This window comes from Syngnathus floridae, chromosome 17 (genome assembly GCF_059516105.1).
Source record: "Syngnathus floridae isolate MCC-2025c chromosome 17, RoL_Sflo_1.0, whole genome shotgun sequence".
NCBI classification, from domain to species: Eukaryota; Metazoa; Chordata; class Actinopteri; order Syngnathiformes; family Syngnathidae; genus Syngnathus; species Syngnathus floridae.
Window position 1 is genome coordinate 12,273,051 of NC_142429.1, and position 20,057 is coordinate 12,293,107.

The 20,057-nt window shown below is 47.8% G+C and overlaps 3 protein-coding genes across 10 annotated transcripts; all 3 read right to left on the reverse strand.

The window, feature by feature from the left end:
• Window positions 1–24: 24 nt before the first annotated feature.
• Window positions 25–7,396, reverse strand: map3k3 (mitogen-activated protein kinase kinase kinase 3). 6 transcript variants are annotated; one of them, XR_015853232.1, is made up of 18 exons: window positions 6,561–7,396; window positions 5,038–5,092; window positions 4,498–4,628; window positions 4,377–4,417; window positions 4,166–4,265; window positions 3,977–4,090; window positions 3,687–3,795; window positions 3,490–3,623; window positions 3,249–3,322; window positions 3,096–3,163; window positions 2,934–3,029; window positions 2,690–2,851; window positions 2,472–2,620; window positions 2,209–2,340; window positions 1,967–2,096; window positions 1,680–1,857; window positions 1,249–1,579; window positions 25–1,136 (listed from the first exon to the last, which is right to left on the reverse strand). XR_015853232.1 is itself a non-coding variant. In XM_088356796.1 (18 exons), the coding sequence occupies exons 3-18, from the start codon at window positions 5,039–5,041 to the stop codon at window positions 1,357–1,359; spliced, it is 1,845 nt and encodes a 614-aa protein (XP_088212922.1). In that variant the 5' UTR covers window positions 5,042–5,092; window positions 6,561–6,836; window positions 7,221–7,396; the 3' UTR covers window positions 25–1,356. The 6 variants fall into 6 exon arrangements, 5 of the variants coding, with proteins under 5 accessions (XP_088212922.1, XP_088212919.1, XP_088212920.1 ...); XM_088356796.1 differs by having other exon boundaries at window positions 25–1,579; window positions 6,561–6,836; window positions 7,221–7,396; XM_088356793.1 differs by having other exon boundaries at window positions 25–1,579; window positions 6,561–7,137; window positions 7,221–7,396.
• Window positions 7,397–7,583: 187 nt separating this feature from the next.
• On the reverse strand, window positions 7,584–13,474 carry limd2 (LIM domain containing 2). 2 transcript variants are annotated; one of them, XM_088358370.1, is made up of 4 exons: window positions 13,253–13,473; window positions 10,185–10,226; window positions 9,719–9,855; window positions 7,584–9,648 (listed from the first exon to the last, which is right to left on the reverse strand). In XM_088358370.1, the coding sequence occupies exons 1-4, from the start codon at window positions 13,253–13,255 to the stop codon at window positions 9,489–9,491; spliced, it is 342 nt and encodes a 113-aa protein (XP_088214496.1). In that variant the 5' UTR covers window positions 13,256–13,473; the 3' UTR covers window positions 7,584–9,488. The 2 variants fall into 2 exon arrangements, with proteins under 2 accessions (XP_088214496.1, XP_088214497.1); XM_088358371.1 differs by lacking the exon at window positions 10,185–10,226 and having other exon boundaries at window positions 13,253–13,474.
• Window positions 13,475–13,867: 393 nt separating this feature from the next.
• On the reverse strand, window positions 13,868–20,053 carry ddx42 (DEAD (Asp-Glu-Ala-Asp) box helicase 42). Of its 2 annotated transcripts, XM_088357109.1 has the most exons (18): window positions 19,961–20,053; window positions 18,987–19,208; window positions 18,755–18,905; window positions 18,593–18,639; window positions 18,076–18,112; window positions 17,642–17,794; window positions 17,445–17,549; window positions 17,259–17,378; window positions 17,019–17,195; window positions 16,775–16,903; window positions 16,588–16,687; window positions 16,456–16,503; window positions 16,280–16,377; window positions 15,910–16,186; window positions 15,563–15,789; window positions 15,292–15,402; window positions 15,034–15,177; window positions 13,868–14,960 (listed from the first exon to the last, which is right to left on the reverse strand). In XM_088357109.1, exons 2-18 carry the CDS (start codon window positions 19,199–19,201, stop codon window positions 14,544–14,546), a joined length of 2,556 nt encoding a protein of 851 aa, XP_088213235.1. In that variant the 5' UTR covers window positions 19,202–19,208; window positions 19,961–20,053; the 3' UTR covers window positions 13,868–14,543. The 2 variants fall into 2 exon arrangements, with proteins under 2 accessions (XP_088213235.1, XP_088213236.1); XM_088357110.1 differs by lacking the exons at window positions 18,076–18,112; window positions 18,987–19,208; window positions 19,961–20,053 and having other exon boundaries at window positions 18,755–18,857.
• Window positions 20,054–20,057: the final 4 nt, after the last annotated feature.

Below are 20,057 nucleotides of genomic sequence, written 5' to 3' on the forward strand. Positions count from 1 at the left end.
AACAATCAAACAAAACACATCTAGCCCTTTTCCAAAACTATTTCTTTTATTCTAGAAGACACTTTATGTCTTTGTAGACAAAGACATGAAATGAATTCAACTCTGCTTTGTGTAAAATACATTTTGACCTTGCACGGCAAGTCTCGTCACGATAATGTCGATAAATACAGGAACATCATATAGAAATGTCTTAACTCGCTCGTGTTCATTAAAAAAAGCATTTGAGCATTTCGCCTCTACATTCAACCACAAGGCAAAACATTAGGTACACCTGCTAATGACTCAAACTTTGTTTTGTGCGGCTAAATACTGATCCAAAATGAAATGCTATCATTGTTTTCTCAACGCAACTTCATTTGCATTGCACTTTAAAATAACCATTTGAACTGAAACATTTGATGTCATTATTGTGGTAATGGATAGCTTATAAAACAATTGATATGTTGCAGGTAGGTATACCTAATGTTGCAGCCGCCGCATGGCCACGGTGAATGAACATAGTCGTCATTTGGCTCAATCATCAAACATCCCACATGCTCTTGAAGGATATCTGAAAAGTGAGAATAGAAATGCACATTCAAATGACCATTTTTAACAATGTCATTAGATTGCCGTTAAAAGGCAGAGTCGAAATGTTGTCTGTGTCCCCGAACAGAACCCGGCCAGCCAGTTTTTTTTTTTCCCTGCATGTAAATAAAAAGAAAGGAGATAGATATTTTTGGCACATTTGCAAGACCAGCTGCTTTCTACCCATTCTTTTTCAAAATACCACCAACTCCAGTATAAAATATATAAAATCTAAGTGAGCAGGCATAGGTGCATAAATACAAAAAAATCACAATCACATTTAAAGTAAATACAAATCGAATTGATCACTTTTTTTTTTTTTTAAAGAAAGTGCATCTGGTTAGATAACATTTGACTGTTAAAGCTTTGTTCTTACGGCCTTTGTCCTTTAAACTCTAAACTAAAACAGAAACGTGATCATCAGCCTCCCATTCGGGTTACCATAAAGAGGATTTGGCGACCTCGCGTGGTGATGTTGCACACTGCCTCCAGTAACAAGGGCAGCAGGTTCATTCCAGGTTACATGGCGCAAACAACCCTCTACTGCCTTTTCCAACACTACACAAGTCCTGAAATAACAACCAATCAATCACTGGTTAAGTACAAACTTCCAAAGTCAACAACTTGCATTTCTTTCCTTAATAAACACCAATGTCAAAAGCCAAAGATTTTGGGACACACCTCAAAGTGCAAATGAACGCCAGCCAGTGATCACATTTCAAGTTTGAAGCAGCGACAGCATTTGTTGAGCACAGCCCACCTGCCCCTTTGCCACACGCTCCATCCAAGTTACTCCTGCGAGAAAGGGTGCCCGAGCAGCTCCTCGGCGCCGGGCCGTCGCTCAGCCGCGACAAAAATGCGCCGGACAAAGTCGTGCGCCTGCTCGGAGGTGCGCGCCGGCAGCAGAGGCTTGGTGGGCTGCGTGGCGATCTTGAAAATGGCCGCCATGGCCTCGTACTCGGCCCACGGGGGCTTCTCCGTCAGCATCTCCACTACCGTGCAGCCCAGACTCCTGGCAAGACACACAACACGCAGGTGCTGGTACTTTTGCTTGGAAAGCCTTACTTTCAAATCTTCCTTTTCATGAAAAAGCCTCTTGCGTGTGGACTCACCAGACGTCGGCCTTCCTGCCGTAGCCTTCCCCGCTGATAACCTCGGGACTCATCCAGTAAGGGGTGCCGGTCAAGGAGCGTATGCCGTTTCCGGACATACAGATGGTCTGCAGGCGCTTGCTGGCCCCAAAGTCACCCAGCTTGACGTTGCCCTCAGAGTCTCGCAGAATGTTGGCCCCTTACAAGAAAAAAGAAAAACAAATGTCATGTACAGCACACTTGAGTGGTGTTGTTTGTTTTGGAAAGAAAAGATTCGTTTTCGTGATGTCAACTCGTGACTAGGTCACCTTTGATGTCTCTATGCACAATCATGTTGCTGTGGAGATAGGACATCCCCTCCAGGATCTGACGGGTATACTTTCGGGTCACGCTCTCCGTCAGCGCCCCATAAGCTTTCAACTGGTCTTTGACAGAACCCTGGTAGGAAGCCAGACCACATCCTAGACATCAGTTGTATTTTAGGATCCAGCGCCCTCTACTGACCAGCGGGCATTTGCGCAACATATGCAATGAAAGCTGGCGTACTCACGCCGGGCATGTACTCCATGAAGATGGTGAGGGTCTTGTCGCTGCGGTTCCTCAGACAGCCGTAGTACTGCACGATGCGCTCGTGGCGAAGGTTCTTCAGCAGCTGGATCTCGCATTCCAAGGCGCTGACCTCCTGCAGGGACCACAGCTCAGGTTGAACCAAAGGGGATCACGGCCAATACGTATTTGACACGAACGACAACGATGACAGCAACACGGGTATATTTGATCGGTGTTATGGAAATGTCCAAATTCCGTTCTCACCTTGCTTGTCTCGGGACTGTCAGGATCAAACTGGACCTGCTTGACGGCCAGCTCTCGTCCCGTGTCCACGTCGTAGCACAGGTAGACCCGCCCAAAGGCCCCCTGGCCCAGGAGCTTGCCCCGCCGCCATGTCACGGGAGCACTGGGCGCTGAGAGAGCCACAGCAAGGCCTGTTGCACATTTGCTTTTGCCGGCACGACAAGGTCATCCATACGTACATTTATGGGCCACGGGGCGTTCCTGCGCTCGGAGCCTGCCCCGGCCGTCCGTCGGCCGCCGGCCGCCGAGGCTTTCTTCGCTGCCGTTGAGCGAGCGGCGCGAAGGCACCAGGGTGAAGAGGTTCACTTGCGGGCGACGGATGCGAGGAAAGGTGCGTCGCCCTAATGGGGAGAAGTGAAGTGGCGCTTTGAATGCAGTGGGCTCGCTGCCGCCACATGGCATGGCGCTTGGTGGCCACAGTACCTTCGCTGAGGTCTTTTTGATGAAGCGAGACGTGGTAGCGGCGAGGGTACGTGCCCCCCTTGCCGACGAGGCGCTCGTAAACGTGCTTCTCCCTGTCTGGAAGGAGACGGGACAAAGGTTTGCGCTTTTTCAAATCGACGCTTTTTGCGTGCGGCTTCTCACCCGAGAACTCTTGTCTGTTGTCGGGGTAGCTCTTGGCTCTGTGCATGCGAGACTTCCTCAGGGAGGGGCTGCCGTGCCGTGCCGTGCCGGCACAAGAGGTACGCACTAAATGTAAAAAGCTACTTGTGGTTTGTAACATGAAGGATCGCCAACCTGTCTGAGTTGCTATCCAGAGACTGGCAGCTCGCAGACACGGAATTTTCGGCACTGCTCCAGGGATCCAGAGCCTGCGTGGGAAACAAAAAAAAGTCAAAAGTCAAAGTCAGCTTTATTGTCAATTTCTCCACATGCCAAAGACACACAACAACCCGAAAACGCTCAAAATCACCACAAAGCAGGATTTGAAAAAAAGCAAAAACAAATAAATCGCAATCCAAAATAATATGTGACTCACACACTGGTCACCGGTCTCCGGGATGAACTCGCCCTCGCTGTTGACGCTGGTGTAGGAACCTTGGCGGGCCATCCTCTGCTGGCGTTCGGGCACGTAGCCCGGTGGCGGCGAGCTGCGCCCCGCATTCTGGGAACCTGATCATCCCAAAAAAGCTTTGAGCAGCCTGTTGCAGACATAAAACCCAAGGGGCAGCTTACCGGTGGACAAGTGGCGCCCCCTAGGCTCAGACGACGAGTACGCAGCACTGACGTCTCCGGTGGACTGCGAGGCTTTGATTCGAACTTGCTTGCAAGCCAAGTGCTGGGCCTGGAACGTGAAGATCACTTTAAAAAGGTGCTTGCTTATATAACTTGAATCCTGTGGAGGGAGGCGGTAGCGAGTCACTCGTGGTGTGGAAGGAAGCGTTTTCTTCTTTCTAATGTTCCCCTGAAGAGAAGCTGGCCAAATAACGTCACGCTCTCCAAACTCTTGCATTTATGTGCCTCACATTGTCGCGTTCCTGTTCGAGCAGCAGGATCCGGATGCTCTTCATGCTGGCGCTTCGGTCCAGCAGGTCTACGGCCTTGTCCAGGTCGTCCTGGCCTCGCAGCGGGACAGACGACTGCCGGGAGGGAGGGAGGGAGGCAACGAGCGTGTCAACAAGGCCCCCCCCGAACCATGACAATAGTGGACGTACCTCGTTGATCATGTAATGGAGGTCCAGCTGCTGGCCAAATGCCAGCTTGATTTTGCGCTGGATTTCGTCAAACTGCACGGGTCGCTCAAACATGAGGATCCTAAAAAGACTCGATTTTTTCAAATTCCTGCGTGAGCACCTTTGCATACTTGTGTTGCGCCGATAGCCGCAAGCTAACCACAGCCCCCCCCCCGTTCAAATGCAAACTCACCGCCTCTCGCCTGAAAACTCAAACTTGATCCTGATGTTCTCCTGAGAGAACACAAACACAAAGCTTTAACTCAAAAATAAAAAAGTAGCATACAAAGAAAAACAATTTGGTGATGAGCCACCTGTCGAGTAGGCTGAGCGGGTGTCTTGAGTTTACTGCCGCCGCCGCCGTCATACGGTAGGATGGGTTGTCGCCGCGTCATCTGCAGGGCCACCAGGTCCTTCATAATGGAGTGGAGTGCCTGTCGTTCATCTGGCCAAAAACAAAGGCGACAAACATTTGCTCTGCTATTTTCGCAAATGAATGATCGTTTTCAGATGAAGTGTCGGGGTATCAAATTTCACACTGCTGGTGTCTATAATTCCCTGCCCGCCCGCCCGCGCGCCTGCCCGCCTGCCTCAGTGTCATCAACATTGAGCAAAAGCTGCTTTTTGATGTGCCACGTTTGAAATGCCGGCAGGTTTTTTGCCTCGCAAGTTGAGCAAACATTTGCTTTTGTGTAGCTTGGACCAACATCACAGTCAGGAGAAGAAGAAGTCCACTTCTTCGGAAACACGATCCTTCACGCGCAAGAGTCTGGGCTGGGGGCTGCGGGGTTTTTTCTTAAGCAAAACCAAATAGATCTGTTTTGTGTTGTCTGCCTTTCGGCGTACGTACTTACTCATTGCGGCGACGCTGGCGGGGTCTTCAAAGCTTCAAAATTGCTGCCAGTCCAACTGCGGAACCACAAAACAACAACATTGGAATCGAAAATGAAGCTTTTTGGTGATGTTTTTCCTCCAGGAGGATGTAAGAAGACAAAAGGTTATCAGCCAGACAGTGCAACAATTGTCAGGATGTGAGAGGGCTGCCATCTTGGCCAAGAAAAGCCGACCGGCGGGAGGGAATGTAACATGGCGGGGGTCAACGTAACACTGAGACATTCTTAGCACGCCGGCCACTCAGGCTGGGCCATTATGGAGAAAGTAGTAATTACCACTTTTCTAATTGATACTGAAAGCACAATGAATAAAAATGATTCTGCCTTTAATTCAGAAAATGGATGGATTCAATTCAACATTATTTGTATAGCACTTCATCATACAAAATGCAACTCAAAGTGCTGCACTGCACTGCTCAGAATTTGTCTGGACTCTTTTTTATCTCCCACAAATGAGTCCGTATCATTTTGAATAGTGTCTGCCCGCAACTAATATACAATAGCCGGTGCACTGCCAGCAATTACCGTGTTATGTGCTGTCTTTGCTGCACCGCCAGTAATTAATCTGACACGCCACTTGTTTTGTCCGAAGGCTACGATAGCATGTAAACTCGTAAAGGGCATCGGAACCCGTGGCCTTCAGAACAAGCCGTCGCCTTCTGGGTAATAATCCAACCACAGGAATGGCGGCGGGCGAGTCCGCCAGCGGCCGGCCGGCCGGCCCTTTGCCACGTTGCTTTCAAGCATCCGTCGCTTGGCATGAACGCCAGCAAGGAAGGTGTTTACAGGCCACGGAGGTGGTTACTTCAGGGAATGCTGGGAATTACCAGGCTAGAAGATGCCCACTGTTGACGGCCGACTTGGCTCCTGATTCTCATTAGCTGCTAAGCGGAATGTGGAGAATTTTGGATGCAGAGGAGGAAGTAGTTGTAGCAAGCCACTCTACTATACCAGCTTTATTTTCCTTGTATCGTGTTTCCAGGACCGCTGGGATTTACAAGGATTCCAGGGATTTGTTTAGTCTGAAGCTGGTTTTCCCAGTCGACATTTTATTCCCCCATCTCATGACAAGAAGTCGTCTTGTTATCGCATTGCACGCCAACCTGCTACACTGAAAATTTTTCCCAAACAGCCAACGTTGGCCTTAGCCGTTTTAATATTTTCATGGTTTTAGTACGCAGTGGTTCATTTGGTTTTACATTTGGAGTAAGAGTTTATAAATGCTAATAACGTTAACATCAATGAGTAAGTCTTTTCGAAGTTGGTGTTCTACCGATAGTTATTTACTCATAGTTAAGTCGTTGTTTCAATTGCATTGACACATTTATGACGCGACAATGGTGACATAATGTTGACCAAAAATGTGAACATTTTGGGCTTGAACTTCAGTCTAATTTACTTATCCCATGCAAGTGCTAATGAGGCCGTTTTCGAGAAGTGCTGTGGCATCATGAATACACCTGACGTCACAAATATTTCCTCACCTGAGTCTCTCCTCCTCCCGCCCGCGATGACAGGTGTCAAGGTGGTGGTGGTGCGCGCGCATCCTCCTCACTCAGAGGACAGGGGCACGCGCCGCCGCCAGGTACAGCGCATGCGTGGAAGATGCCATTCAGTTGCCCACAGGGGGTCCGTAATTGACAGTTCCCAGGGAGGAAAGGGGGAGTCACGTTGGGGATTTAGATGGGGAGCAATCCTTTGGAGGAGCTACGGAGGCTGACATGTTGTGAAAACATGCAAAACACGTTCCGGATACACATCTGGAGGTGCACAAATCAAGTGTCCCCTTCAATTAATTACTTTTACGGAGTCCATTTTGCAACACAATAAAACAAAAAAAACAACAAAAACGGGCAGAGAGGTGACGGGAGCCGATTAGGGTCAAACCTAGTCAGCTCTCTGAGTACGTCGGCTGCTTCGTGACCGATCTAGACAACAGCAAACTTTTGTCTTTCAAAGACCAGAACTCGAAAAAGCTTGGCACGAAACAAATAGTCAATCATAACTTTTCCCGACCAAAAGAAAGCACGAAATCAATTCCAAGAAACTACCTCCAACTTCCTGCCAGAGAGGAAAAAAAAAGACATTACCACCGGAACTCGTTTATCAGCTTCCAAACTATCCTGGAAAAGGATCCCACCGACCTGACGTCCTAGACGCTCAAAGTGTCACAATCATTTGTTGTCTAAGTATTCCAAAATGCGCATTTAAATTCCGAAAGACTTAGCGATTGTTCACTGACTACACGAACACCGTGAACGCGCGCGCGTAGTTACTTCTTCGATGCGTGAGAAGTGTGAATGCAAAGGCGCGCACCGCCGCTTGGTTGGGCGGAGCAACTGTGACGTACACTTGTGATGCCTCCGGGAACACTCGGAAATCCCAGAGCTACACTGGAAAATGAATATAATCAAAGGTTTACGTGCCCGCTTTCATGTTTTACACGGTAACATTTAAAATGAGTAATTTTGCAATTTGATGACCCGGCCATAAAATGAGTCAAATGATTCAAATCAACACCAGCATTTTTATTTTTTCTCCAAAAGTATGTAGAAAAAAGAAAAACATGACAAATGCTCAAAATATCGAGGCGTAGAATGAGGGGTGCTGAAATGGTAATAAAAAGTGAAATAAAAACAAGGGACCAGGAAGAAGACTACAAAGCGTAGTCCGAGCGTTCTTTTGCTTATAAGGCCACCTCAAACCGCAGGTCAAGTGTGTAAGATAAAAAAAAAAAAAAAAAAAAAATCACATTGACAAAAGAAGGCATACATTTCAAACAATGAAAAGTCCACGAGAACGAACCAACACATTTCTGTCACCTGACCAGAGTGACCTTCACAGATGTTGTACCTTGGCGAGTGTCAAGACAAAACAAAAGACAGCATTTTCCACATACAGTACAATAACTTTGATTTTAAAGCAGTCAAGGGTTAAAAGGTCATCACACACACACACACAAAGGATGTAAGAGCAGAGTAAGAAGTATTCTACATTATTTTAGGAGGTGTGGAGGGGGGCTGCTGGTTACGTGGGCAATGTCGTCTGCGTTTGGAAAAGCGTGATCAGGACATGAAGACATATTTAGTTCTAAGGCTTCGCTTTAAAAAAATGCAAATATCAATCTGTTTTATTGATCACAGCATGCTCGATTCACAGTAACAAAATCAACCGAGTCATTCAAGTGTCCGCCGAGTCCCTAAAAGGAGTTTTTACTTTTACACAAGACATTAAAATTCTATTTAATTGTCGGTCGATCAAAAATGGAGACCGCAAACGGAGGCAACTTTGACTAAAAAGGCATTAAAAAAAATAAAAAGTTCAGTCGTTAACTATTCTTCCTCAGACGATCCAGCACGTCAGCAGCACGTCTACACCGGCTGTCATACATGCAGCATGCGCTAGCTACTCTTTTTAAAGAGGGGGCACCACTTTATGAAGGAATAGGTCCAGGTGCCAATGGCTTAGGCAGTCAGCATCTTGGTTCTTTGCCAGCCACGTAGTAGACATTAAATGCTCTAACAGTACCACCCTTGCATTTAGGTCAGAGTGCCGCGGGATTTTTCTATTGTAAAAGTTGTCAAACTGGATTTGGGGAAGGTTTCACATGATTGGAATGATTGAAATGACAGATGGCACCAATGTGTGGGTGTTTTAGGGCCATTGGGGGGGGGGTATTATTCACAAATCACAACAGACCACAGCGCTATGTACAGATAAATTCACTAAACAAGCAATCCCAGTGCTTGGATACGACATAAAAGCGATCGTTATGACTTTAAAGGCCCGTCCAGTGGTTAAAATAAGGCCGATGGGTTGCGACCACATGCAATGAAGACGGACGGTCGACACTCCCAAAACGCAAAATCATTCAAGAAAGAATACGAATTTTCAAAAAGACGCGAGGTAACTTTACAGTACCCTGTTTGATTACCGCAGAGCGCTCGGGACCGCTGCGGATCATTATTGGAACATGTTTGTAGAAAATCCTTGGGTGACACTGCCAATAAAGAGCCTGGATAGTTTTGACCTGAGTGCGAGTGCGAGTGCGTTTGTGTGTGTGTGAGGGAGTGAGAGAGAGAGAGTGTGTGTGTGTGTGTGTGTGTGTGTGTGTGTGTGTGTGTGTGTGTGTGTGTGTGTGTGTCGGCGTGTGTGTGTGTGTGTAAAACAGTGTACCTGCTGACGTGATTAAATAGGTGCAAGTCATTTATAAAAACAACAACAATAAGACATAAACAAATTACAGCATGGTAATATTTCCCCTCGCCTTTGCCGAGAAGGCTTTTGGTCACAATCAATTAGCTGGGACTAAACTAAAGAACAAAACAATGTTTTGGCCAGTTTGGGGGCAAAAAAGAAAGAAAGAAAGAAAGAAAGAAAACAAAGCTTGGGGCATGGTGGTTTTTGTGTCTTCACGCCGTCTTGGTGATGTTTTCCGTCTCCTTGGCGGCCCAACGCTCTTTGTGCTGCTTGCGTCCGAAGCCCTCGTCGTAGTTACCTTTGCTCTTGAACAGCTGCTTGAAGTGAGGCTTGCAGTAGAATTCGCCTTGCAGGGCGGCAAAGTTTCCCAGGCTGCGGGCGGGCGGAAGAACAATCCAAATGGGTGTCCGTTTGGGCCAATAACAAATCATATGAAACTCACCTGAGCTTGGTGTTGCAGTGCTTGCAGCAGAAGCACGTGGAGTGGAAGACCTGGTTGTCGGCCACCAGTCGTTCCATGGGGTAGACCGTCTTCTCGCAGGACGAGCACACCTCCTTGTGCGTCTTGAAGCTGAAGGACTGAGCACACGCAAAAGAAACAATTGTTCACACTTCCTAGAAAGAGAGCGCACGAGAAGAGAAACAACCTTGAGCAATGAGGCGCGTGCTACTTCGCAAAGATGACGACAACGTGATTCTCTTGTACTGCTACTCCAAGGCATTAAAGTGGGACAAGAGTAAATAACTTCTCTGATTCAATTGCTTTTGTTACATAAGCTCATTTGTGTGCACCAATGAAATACTGCGTCAAATGACCCCAATCTCACCGCACAGTCATGTTTGCCAGTTTGTTCAATTGGGTGTCTTCAGCACAAAAAAAGAACACACACACACACACATTTGTTTACCTTGGACCGCTGGACTGGTTTCTCTTCAGTGTTTCTGTTATCCTGAGAAAGCATTTAAAAGACGCACACACACACACACACACACATTAGTTTCACAAACATGTTCTCATGGTGCCCTTGTTATTTTTACCCAACTGTTAACTTGACAACCCCCCTCCGCCCCCATGGGAGAGGATCTACTACAGTCTGGACGTCTGGACACTCATGTGACTCAGCATGGGGACGTTCGGCACACACAAGACTATAGGAAATTTAGTTCTGAAATAAAACTGGCCAAGTGAAGTGACACATTCATATTGTAAAGGTGTGACCCTCGCCGCCGCCGCCGCCACCTCTGTCTAGCTCTGACGCGAGACCGCAGAAGCCTGGAAAACACGCAGAACGACTCCATGGTGGGTCATTATCTTTCAGACAGCTTTGACAGGCTTTGCGATTGCAAGTGACACCTTACCTCTGGTGTACTGCTGCACAATCAAGCTAATTAGGTCTCGGGTGTTACATCACGGCACTTTGGGGAAGCTTAATCCGAAGAAAAGCCAGACGGGGTTACGCGGTGGCAAATAGCACAAAGGAGGCATGCTACGGGCTAAAGCGCCGCTAACAGGTATGGCTAGGGAGGAGAGGCACATTCACAGAGTTGCATGCGGAAAAGCCACAAATGTGTAGGCTCTGTGGAAAAAATGACATGTCAATGAGTGTGACCACACCAGGAGGAAAAAGGGCGGGCTGTCAGCTTGTACGCAAGTGTGATGGATGCTTTGGAATCTGAAGAGCTCAATTCATGAGAAGCGATGAAATGCTGACTTTCTGGCAGTACCGTATCACAAGATAGCATCTTGGGTCGGCTACTCAAGTGACATCATGCTAGCAGTTGAAATGCTAACCCAGCCCGAGTAGCGTCTGGATGCAAATGCTTGTCCTTCCTCAAGTAACAACCTGCCTTACTCAGTAGGAACTAGCATGCCACTTGGTGTTTCCTTATATGTACATGCAAGGCACTGAAGCATGGCAGGAAGTGGTTACAACATGCCTCTTCCTCGGGCTACAGTCTCGGCTACGCTTCTTCTCGGCCAATAAATTTGGAAGCACAAAGCCGCCGCTGGTGGACGCCGTTTGAGGGGAGAGAGTGAATAGAAAGAAAGCAGCTTTTTGTCTCAACAGAACAAGGAGCACTTTCATAGCACACTGGCAGCCACTTGGTAGAAAGTACATTACTGCTACCTACCGGTCTGGAGTGGAACAACATCCCCCTTCGGGATTTGGGATTTTTGCTTGTTGTTTGGGACATTTTCAAGGCTACTTGAACCAAATTGAAAACTTATGCTCTTTCAAACTTTCTTAGACTTTGATTTGAGCCATACAGGCTACACCTACATTTATGTCTGCAGGCAATATCGCCGAATTTTCCCCACATGCCTGTACAAACAATCCTAGAGCAACCGCAGAAGATGACATGCGGTCTGTATTTGACAGCAGCATTCCATCACGGCTCCAACATGTACAGGCCCGGCCGGCCGGCCGGCCCAGTCAGCTATGCGACTGACTCTGCACAGAAACAACAGCGCCACTGCTACCGAGTGTGAAGTGCTTAGTTGCGTTCTGACTAGAAGTTAAGCAGTCTCGCAGTGTGATCACATCTTCTCCCCTTCTTCCTCTTTACAACCTCCTAGAAGAGTGATGCGGCGTTTTTGCACAAATGACTTCCTGTCTGGGGAGCCTGCCAAAAGTTCAGATAGAACTTCAGCCAAGCGTGCAGCTCTGTTGACGTTGGATGCTATTTTTAAACAGCATACAATAGCTATGCAAAGCTACTTTACTCCTGATGAAAACATTCTAACGTCAACTGAGGGCAGAACAGTGATGCGCTTGTGTTGAACGCGGCGACCGAGCAACCCGTTTCTGCAAAGTGCTTCACGTTAATCACATGCAACTGGAATATTTCACCACTGAAAAAGAATAAAAGTCCCCCAGGTGTGGAGTTCTTCAAACAAGCCCCACCCAATAGAGTGCCTAACACGTAAACATGTAAATACAAGTGTACCAATTTCACAGCACATCTTGACTGCTTCACACAGTGGACATGTGAGAGCAGGTATGGAGGCTTTTTGTCCCGTAACATCCCTTTGTTTGCATGCAGCTATGCAATCGATCAAAGTCGATCAAATAGCACTCTGAACGCAGCGACGACATATGGCACCCGCCGCAGCATGCTGGGCAAATCGTCAATGTATGCCCTCAGCCCTCTGATCCGAGCAAATCACCAAATGTAATAAACGAGTGGTTTTTGCATGTGAGACAAAATGACACCTGGTGAGTACGTTGTATCATTTTCATAATGCTACGCAACAGTTGTGGTATTAAAAGATGTATTTGCAAAGACCCGTGTACTGCACAGCCTCCAAATGTCACGTCCATAATATCAGGTACAGTTGAGCAAATGCTATTTGACCAAAGGATCGGAAACAACCGTATCACATGAACAACCACAATAATTAGTGCATCATTAAATGACAATGACTGGGACTAAAGCTGGAGCACTTAGGAGGTGTCAGTGCACTTGGCGCTGTGTGCGATTTTGTGTAGTAGCTCCGTTGTGCAATGTAAAGGCAAGCGGGCCAGATTGTTACAACATCTGCTTACATTGTGCATGGAACTGGTGTTACAACAAACATTTGATACACTGGAGAGACGACACAGTGCGTTTTCCGAAACAGAAAGAGGACGACTCATCTTATTAATAGGCAACAACATTGATGAGCATTAAATGCACATTTTAGGGTGCGTTCAAATCCCCCCTTTTGTAATAGGCTTTGATTTTGCCGGCGAACTACATCATTTCAATGATGGACTTACAAACGCCAACTGATGTGGTTGTTTGTTTGTTTTTAATGTGTTGATTGTCTTGAAAAGGGACATTTTAATTGAGCAAAATGAACGGTTAGCAACGAGCATCCCCCCCCCCCCCCGACCGACCCGGACATCATCGCCTCATCTCGGCCGAGCATAACGACAGCCTTGCGAGGAGGGAGTAGGGCGAGGGCTGGCGCGGAATCGAGCCGAGGACTCACCATCTGGGCGTTTTTCAGGGGAAACTCTGGCCGCTAAACGTGGTCTCAATTCAGCGCTCTGTGTGGGTTTTTGTTGAAGGCGAGGCGAGGCGATGCCGGTGGGGCGGGCGGGCGGTCGAGAGAGCGAGCGAGCGAGCGTGCGTCTGTCTTCCTCTGTCGGTGGGTTTTCAACAGCCAGCTTTTTACTCCCCCCCCTCCCATCAGGAGGACGTCGCAGGCCATTGGCTGGATTCTCCTTGAGAGGCATTGACGGGAATCAGCCAACTCAAACGTCATATGGCTTTAATGGCTTTATAATTCAAAAAACAAGTAGGCTCATATTTCCAATAATCATATACAAGATGTCTTCATAAACCCTCGTTGCTAAACCTTAATGTAAAGTATTTACGTATTTCGTTCGTTTTTATTCCATCGCTGCTGAAATGGTGAAGATTCCACTTTCCCCTCCCCGCCCCGCCGCACTTGGGCAGATAGTAAACAATTGATCAAAAATAATCATCAGTCTGTTTACTGTGTTAAATAAGACAGAAGAAAGCCAATTACGCATTGTGTATTTAAAAGTCTCATCAACTGTTAGGCCGCCACCGCATGAAAGTACACAAAAAAACCATCAGGTGTGTTTTCAAAAGAGTCTTTAATAATCAAAACATCATATTTTGCATGAATGAATGAACACGAGAAAGACTGGTGAAAAGCATACAGAAGAAACCAGGGGAAGGCACTTCACTACAACTCAAATACAAGACATGTTTGATCTTCTCACAGAGCATTTTTTTCTATGAACAAACAGTAACATTAGCTTTGTTTTATGAAAAAATGAAAAACACACAATCAGTCCAGTTTTGAATCCGGGGGAGGACAACATGAACTAACCTGAATAAAGTGGACTGCAGGGAGGAGCCCTTGGGGGAGGGGGCGGTCCAATTTAAATTCTCCAAGCAATATCGATGAGTGCAGACAAAATGCAAATTTGTACAGCTCTGGAAAAAAGTGAAGAGCCCACAGCAAAATTGCTAGTTTTGCATCAATCCATTATCCGAACCACTTATCGTCATTTTCGTTTCATTGTCTAAACTGCTCACGACGCACCACCCAAATTCCAAATAGAAGTATTGCATTTGCAAGTCCAGTGTTTTTTAGGTCAATTTTTTCCAGAGCTGTCGAGGTCACAATGAAATGTTTTGCCTCCCGACGTCATGTGTGGTGTTCAGCACTATTGCTCGATGCTACGGCTGAAGCGGTCTTGATGGGCTTTATACAGTGGCTGCATTTCTCTGCAATGTTTTCCCCACTAGTTGTCCCACCTGCTCCTTCTACGTTTGGGCGGCTCGGGTACGGCAAAGCCTCCGTCTCCTCTGTCCCTCTCGCTCTTTCTGTCCTCTTTATCCCGCCTGCTTTCATCCCCGTTGCGGCTATCGCTGTGGTGGCCGCTACGGTCCCTTTCGCGATCACGATCGCCGCCGCGTTCCCGCGAGGGCGTCGGGCCGCTGCTCTGCGCGGCGGGCACGGTGCATAGCGAGCCGGCGCTGGCGAAGCCCGGCATGGCGAAAGAGGCGGCGACGGCCTGGGCTCGCACTGCGCCGCTGGGCGACTCGGTAGGCACAGAGCTCAGGCTGCCGGCACTGGTCCAGCCGGACGAGCTGTTGGACTTGGTGCTGAGCTTGGGCGGGTTGCCTGACGCCGCCACAAAGTGACTCTTGTATTGAGCCTGAGAAAGATCACATCAGAATGAAGGTCCATGGTCACAAGAAGAACGAAAAAAAGTTAGGAGTTGACTGTACCTGGAAGGCTTGTCTCATGGCAGATATGCGGTCTCCCATGGCCCCCCCGCCGCCACCGCCGCCGCCGCCACCACCACTCTTGTTGAAACCCCCATAGTCGCTCAAGGAAGACAACACACTGCTGGTGCTGCTGCTGCTGCGATCCTGCCAAGTCAACAAAGCACAACTGTGCTTAATCTAGATTTGCTTATCACTCACTGCTCGGTGGATTGTTTTGCATTTATGACCTGTTATTTACTGAAATTGTCACACACTCACAGAAGTGTCAGCACCCAATCCCGGTCTCTCTTTGTAACCGAGTCCTCCTCCACCGATGTTCAGCTTCTTTCCTTGACCGCCTTTGAATCTGGACTTCCTAAACCATGGATTCTAGGATTCAAAACAGGAGCACAAGGTACCATGAAGTTAGGGCCAGAAGAAGTAACCTTTAGTATTTTGTCAAGTGAGGTCGATGAGGCAGAATGAATCGATCATAAATGTCAAATCATTTCATTCCATTTGAACGATTCAAAAGCTTTGTCTTTTTTACCTGCAGGGCCAAGTCCATGAGTTCTTTGGAGACATTCTGATTGGCGCCTTCCAGGTTGCGCACCAGGTCCCCGGCAAAGGTGGTGTCCTTGCCGGTCAGCAGGGTGTAGGCCACGCCCTTCTCGCCAGCTCTACCCGTTCGACCGATGCGGTGCGTGTGCGTGTCGATGTCCCGCGCCACGTCGTAGTTGACCACCGTGCGGATAGACGGGATGTCCAGACCGCGGGCTGGAGGACGGCGAACTCAAATGACCTTTGCCCAAGCTAGACCGAGGCCTCCATCCTTTTGTCTCAACGAAGGCCCTTAACTCACTGCTACGCTACCATGATGCGATGGCGTCAACTCACCGGCAACGTCGGTGGCCACCAAGACCGGCAGGTTCTTCTTCTTGAAGTCGCTGATGACCTTATTCCTCTCGCTCTGGTCCATGTCACCGTGCAGCAAGCCCAGGCTGTAGCCCTCCTGCGTCAGGTTGGTGGCCAGCTCCTCCGAATTGGACTTCTTGGTGACGAAGATCAGCACCGAGCCGCTGGACGTAAACTCCACCAGGCGCCGCGTTAGCCAGCTCCACTTGTCCGTGCCGCTCGACAGCATTTCCACCACCTGAGTAATGTCCTCGTTGGCCTGTTCCAAAAATAAAGACATCAACTGTTCGTCTGCGCAACCTAATAAAAAATGGCAAACGTTGCCATGATGACTACGAGGCGTGGGAGGCACCTCTCCGATATCTCCTTGCACCACGCGGATGGGATCCATCAGGATGTCTCTGGCCAGCCTCTCAATCTTCTTCCGGAACGTGGCGCTAAACAGAAGCGCTGTGGCGGGAATCGGATTCATTACATTTCAAGGCAAAAAGAATGCTTCCTGTTTAGTAAATAAGAAAAAGCGCTGACTCTGTCTGTCTGGACGCACGTAGCTGGCGATGGATCGAACTTGATACTCTGGAGAAAAATGGAAGCAAATAAATTCAACTTGGATATTTATTTATTCAATGTAGAGTACTCTGTCCTGTCATTTGAACCCACCAAAGCCCATATCAAACATGCGGTCGGCCTCATCAAACACAAGGTACGACACTCTCTGCAGGGACGTGGCCTTCTTTTTAACGTGGTCGATCAGGCGACCCTGTGGAGAAGAAAACCCACCACCACCACCACCACTTCAATTTGTTGTCACATTTTCTTGTCGTGCATGTTTGGACGATGTGTTTACCGGAGTGCACACCACAATCTCTGCGCCTTCCTGCAGAGCCTTGGCCTGCTCCCACATGCTGCCTCCTCCGTAGACCGCCACAGAGCGCAGAGAGTACGCTTTGCCGAAGCGCTTGCATTCAGCGTGGATCTGAAAAATGACCCAAACTTTGCTCGGGAGGGAAACCGGTTTACTTGAAAGGCCAATCCGCAAATGTCAGCCTGTCTCTGCTCAAAATGTGAATTTCAAATTTCATTTGGCCTACCTGCTGACAGAGCTCCCGGGTGGGGCACACGATGACGCCGATGGGTCCGTCCCCGGGCTCCAGCTCCTTCTGGTCCATGATGTGCACCAACATAGGCCAGATAAACGCCGCCGTTTTGCCACTGCCGGTTTTTGCGATACCGATCATGTCGCGGCCCGACAGAGCGATGGGCACGCCCTGCGGAGGAACCAAAACGTTTCATTTTTCCAGCTCGACATCCATTTGAGGTTCTCGCTATACCTGACACTGGATGGGGGTGGGTTGAGTATACTCGGACTTGCGGATCTGATGCATCAGCTGCTCGTCAAAGCTGAAGTGGGCAAAGCTGGTACACGGCTTAGGTGGTGCGGCTCCCGATACCTGAGACGTTACAAATCGCCATCACCTCATGGTCGTCATGACATTTGCAGGAACGTGAACACTTACTCGCAAGTTGAGCTTTTGCCGAAGTTCTACCACCTGAGTTCCGCTCAGGCTGCTGAGCTCCTCGTGCTCGTTGTAGAAGTTTTTCTCAAATGGCGGGTAATCAATCTAGGGAGAAGCGGGAAGTCTCTCGTGAGTTTATCAAAACATCACTTCAACGGCTAAACTGGGAATTAGCGGAGAGGACTCCTGCGCGCTACCTCGGAGTGGTCGATCGGAGGCAGGGGCAGAATGATTTTCTTGGCGACGGGGGCAATGGGGTTGCCGTCGCTGTCGTAGTCCACGTTCTCCTCTTCCTCCTCCAGCGTCAGGCCGGCGGTGGGGTTCTCGGCCATGTAGCGGAAGTAGGCCTCCTGCAGAAAGCACAACCACGCGCGTCTACAACTGAACGGACACCGGTGACACGCGCTCGACGTTCTGCCCGTCGATATTGCCGAGCGGTCCTCGTGAGCTAAATCAACGCTTAAACATGCTTTGCTGTCTGCACACAACGGAAAATAAAAGATAAGGATAAAGACGGTGAATGTCCAATACGACCTATACGGTGCCTGTGCCGCTAAGAGGCAGAGGGGGATGTTTTTGGCACTCGATGCAATCAAATGGTTCAAGTATTGCAAAGGTTCTCTCTACTCACTTGTTCATCTTCTTCTTCAATGTCATCACGAATACCCCTGAAATGACAAGCGGAGAAAAAAAAACTTCCCTGCGGCTCGTTCGTACACCCAAAGGAGACCCCCCAGACCTGCGGCCTCGCTATGCTTACCTGATAGTATGCTAACTACCGTACAAAGGAGTCTTAGGGCCGCAGTGGAAATTTCAAGAAAGGTTCTACTGGATTAGCAGAAAATCTCATCTCTTTATGTCATTCAAACATGTTTCGAAATATACGACAGATTTGTTCTCGTAACAAAATATTTCAATGTGTAATTCTCGCAGCGTTGTTATTTTCTTATATTTCCACTGCGGCCCTAATGCTCTACTGTACTATAGAAGCCAGAAAAGCAGTAAGGAAATGCTGGCATGTCACCTTTTTTTTTCTCTTTTTTTTCTGTGCCGCACAACACAACAATCTATTTGAGTTGTGGTCCTTTTCCTTCATGCTAAAAGACACAAAAAACACAACTACACAAAGAAACTCAAGCTGGTCTTACTTGGCCGACTTTTCCTCGATTTTCTTAATGTCCTTTGCTGCTTGGTTCTAAGAGAGAAAAACATACATTTACAAAAACATTGAATAATGATACAACAGGAAAAAAATAAAGATAAAAAAATAAATCGACGCAGCATCAAAACAGAATGAAAATAACACTAACCTCAACCTCAGCCATAAATGTGTCGAGGGGATCGTCCTCGCTGTCCGAGCCGTCGCCGGACTTCATCTGCAGCCGCGTGGGCGAGTTCTCTGCCGGGATATACGGCAGGTCCACGTTGCTGCCTGACTCCTCCTCGTCGTCCTCAAAATACCTTGTTGGGAAAAGTTTGGAGGTTTGCATTTCCATCCTAGTTTTCATGCGTGTTGTCTGCTACATTGGAGTGGAGACTCACGCATTTTCCTCGTCAAAATTGCCTCTTTTGGTGCCGATTTTGTAGAAAGACGGCAGTTGGCCCTTCCCGTAGCCGCTGCCACTGGACCCCGGAGGCCCGAACGACCCGTGGGATTTCTGGGGGAGTGGTGGGTCTTCTTTCTTCCCACCACCAAGAGAAAAGCCCCCAAAGCCAAAGCCGCGCTTCACACCGGGACCACCTTTGTTCCAGTTCATGGCTGAGCTGTGTGGAATATAAATCAATGAATAATCCGCCTTACTTATTCAAATAGCAATAACATGATCATTCATTGCTTACGAGTTTGACGCAGACAGTTATAAACATTGTTAGGTGTATTAGAATATTGACGGATCCCTTTGGAACAGCAAGAGCATACTTATTGCTGTATCAATACCTTTCTGACAGCATGTGAATCGAAACTGAATATTTGTAAATGATTGAACGGGACGCCATTTTGGCAACCTAAGGGTACCTAATAAAGTGTCCAGCGTTGAGATAGATCCCTGAATTGCTATGTTAAATGCACTTATTTAATCACAATTCTTTGCTTCAGCGGCGTTCTGGACACAATTACGGTGTTGCAGTTCAAGCAACCTCAATTCCACTTTAAAAATAGATCGCTTACGTACAGCTTTAAACATCAAACTGCAACTGCGATGAATCGCCTGCTGAAGGTACGTCGTAATATACGACGTACAATCCAAATTCAAATCCAAAACGGCAACAAATACCATCCAAAACCAGACAAATGGTTATATCGTGGGCTTTTTTAAATATAAAATCCATGCGCAACGTGCACAATAACGATATTTAGCATTAGCATTTGCTTGCTCGACAGCCCACGAACTTAGGCCGTAATGAGTGTGAGCATGCAATCTCCATGCATGTGGCGTGATGGAATAATGTGCATTTTACACGAAAATAACATATTATACTTTGCATTTGGCACGCACGCCATATTTTCCTTAGTTTACCTGCTTGCTGCTTTCCTAAAAAGAGCCGTTAAATTGTTTATACGGCGAAGTAACAACGCTTTTCGTCATCAATGTGCGCCTCCTGTGTTTGCAATAT

Coding starts and splice junctions, on each gene's coding strand:
- map3k3 (XM_088356796.1), bottom strand. Junction 2,621..2,689: donor ACGCCCCGTGGCCCATAAAT/GTACGTATGGAT, acceptor TGGCTCTCTCAG/CGCCCAGTGCTCCCGTGACA. Junction 1,858..1,966: donor TGTGCATAGAGACATCAAAG/GTGACCTAGTCA, acceptor TTTTCTTGTAAG/GGGCCAACATTCTGCGAGAC.
- limd2 (XM_088358370.1), bottom strand. Junction 9,856..10,184: donor AACCAGTCCAGCGGTCCAAG/GTAAACAAATGT, acceptor GCGTGTGCTCAG/TCCTTCAGCTTCAAGACGCA. Junction 9,649..9,718: donor CACTGCAACACCAAGCTCAG/GTGAGTTTCATA, acceptor GCCCGCCCGCAG/CCTGGGAAACTTTGCCGCCC.
- ddx42 (XM_088357109.1), bottom strand. CDS start 19,201: ATGAACTGGAACAAAGGTGGTCCCGGTGTGAAGCGCGGCTTTGGCTTT. Junction 17,550..17,641: donor CTCCGATCGACCACTCCGAG/GTAGCGCGCAGG, acceptor GCTTCTCCCTAG/ATTGATTACCCGCCATTTGA. Junction 14,961..15,033: donor CCATGAGACAAGCCTTCCAG/GTACAGTCAACT, acceptor GATCTTTCTCAG/GCTCAATACAAGAGTCACTT.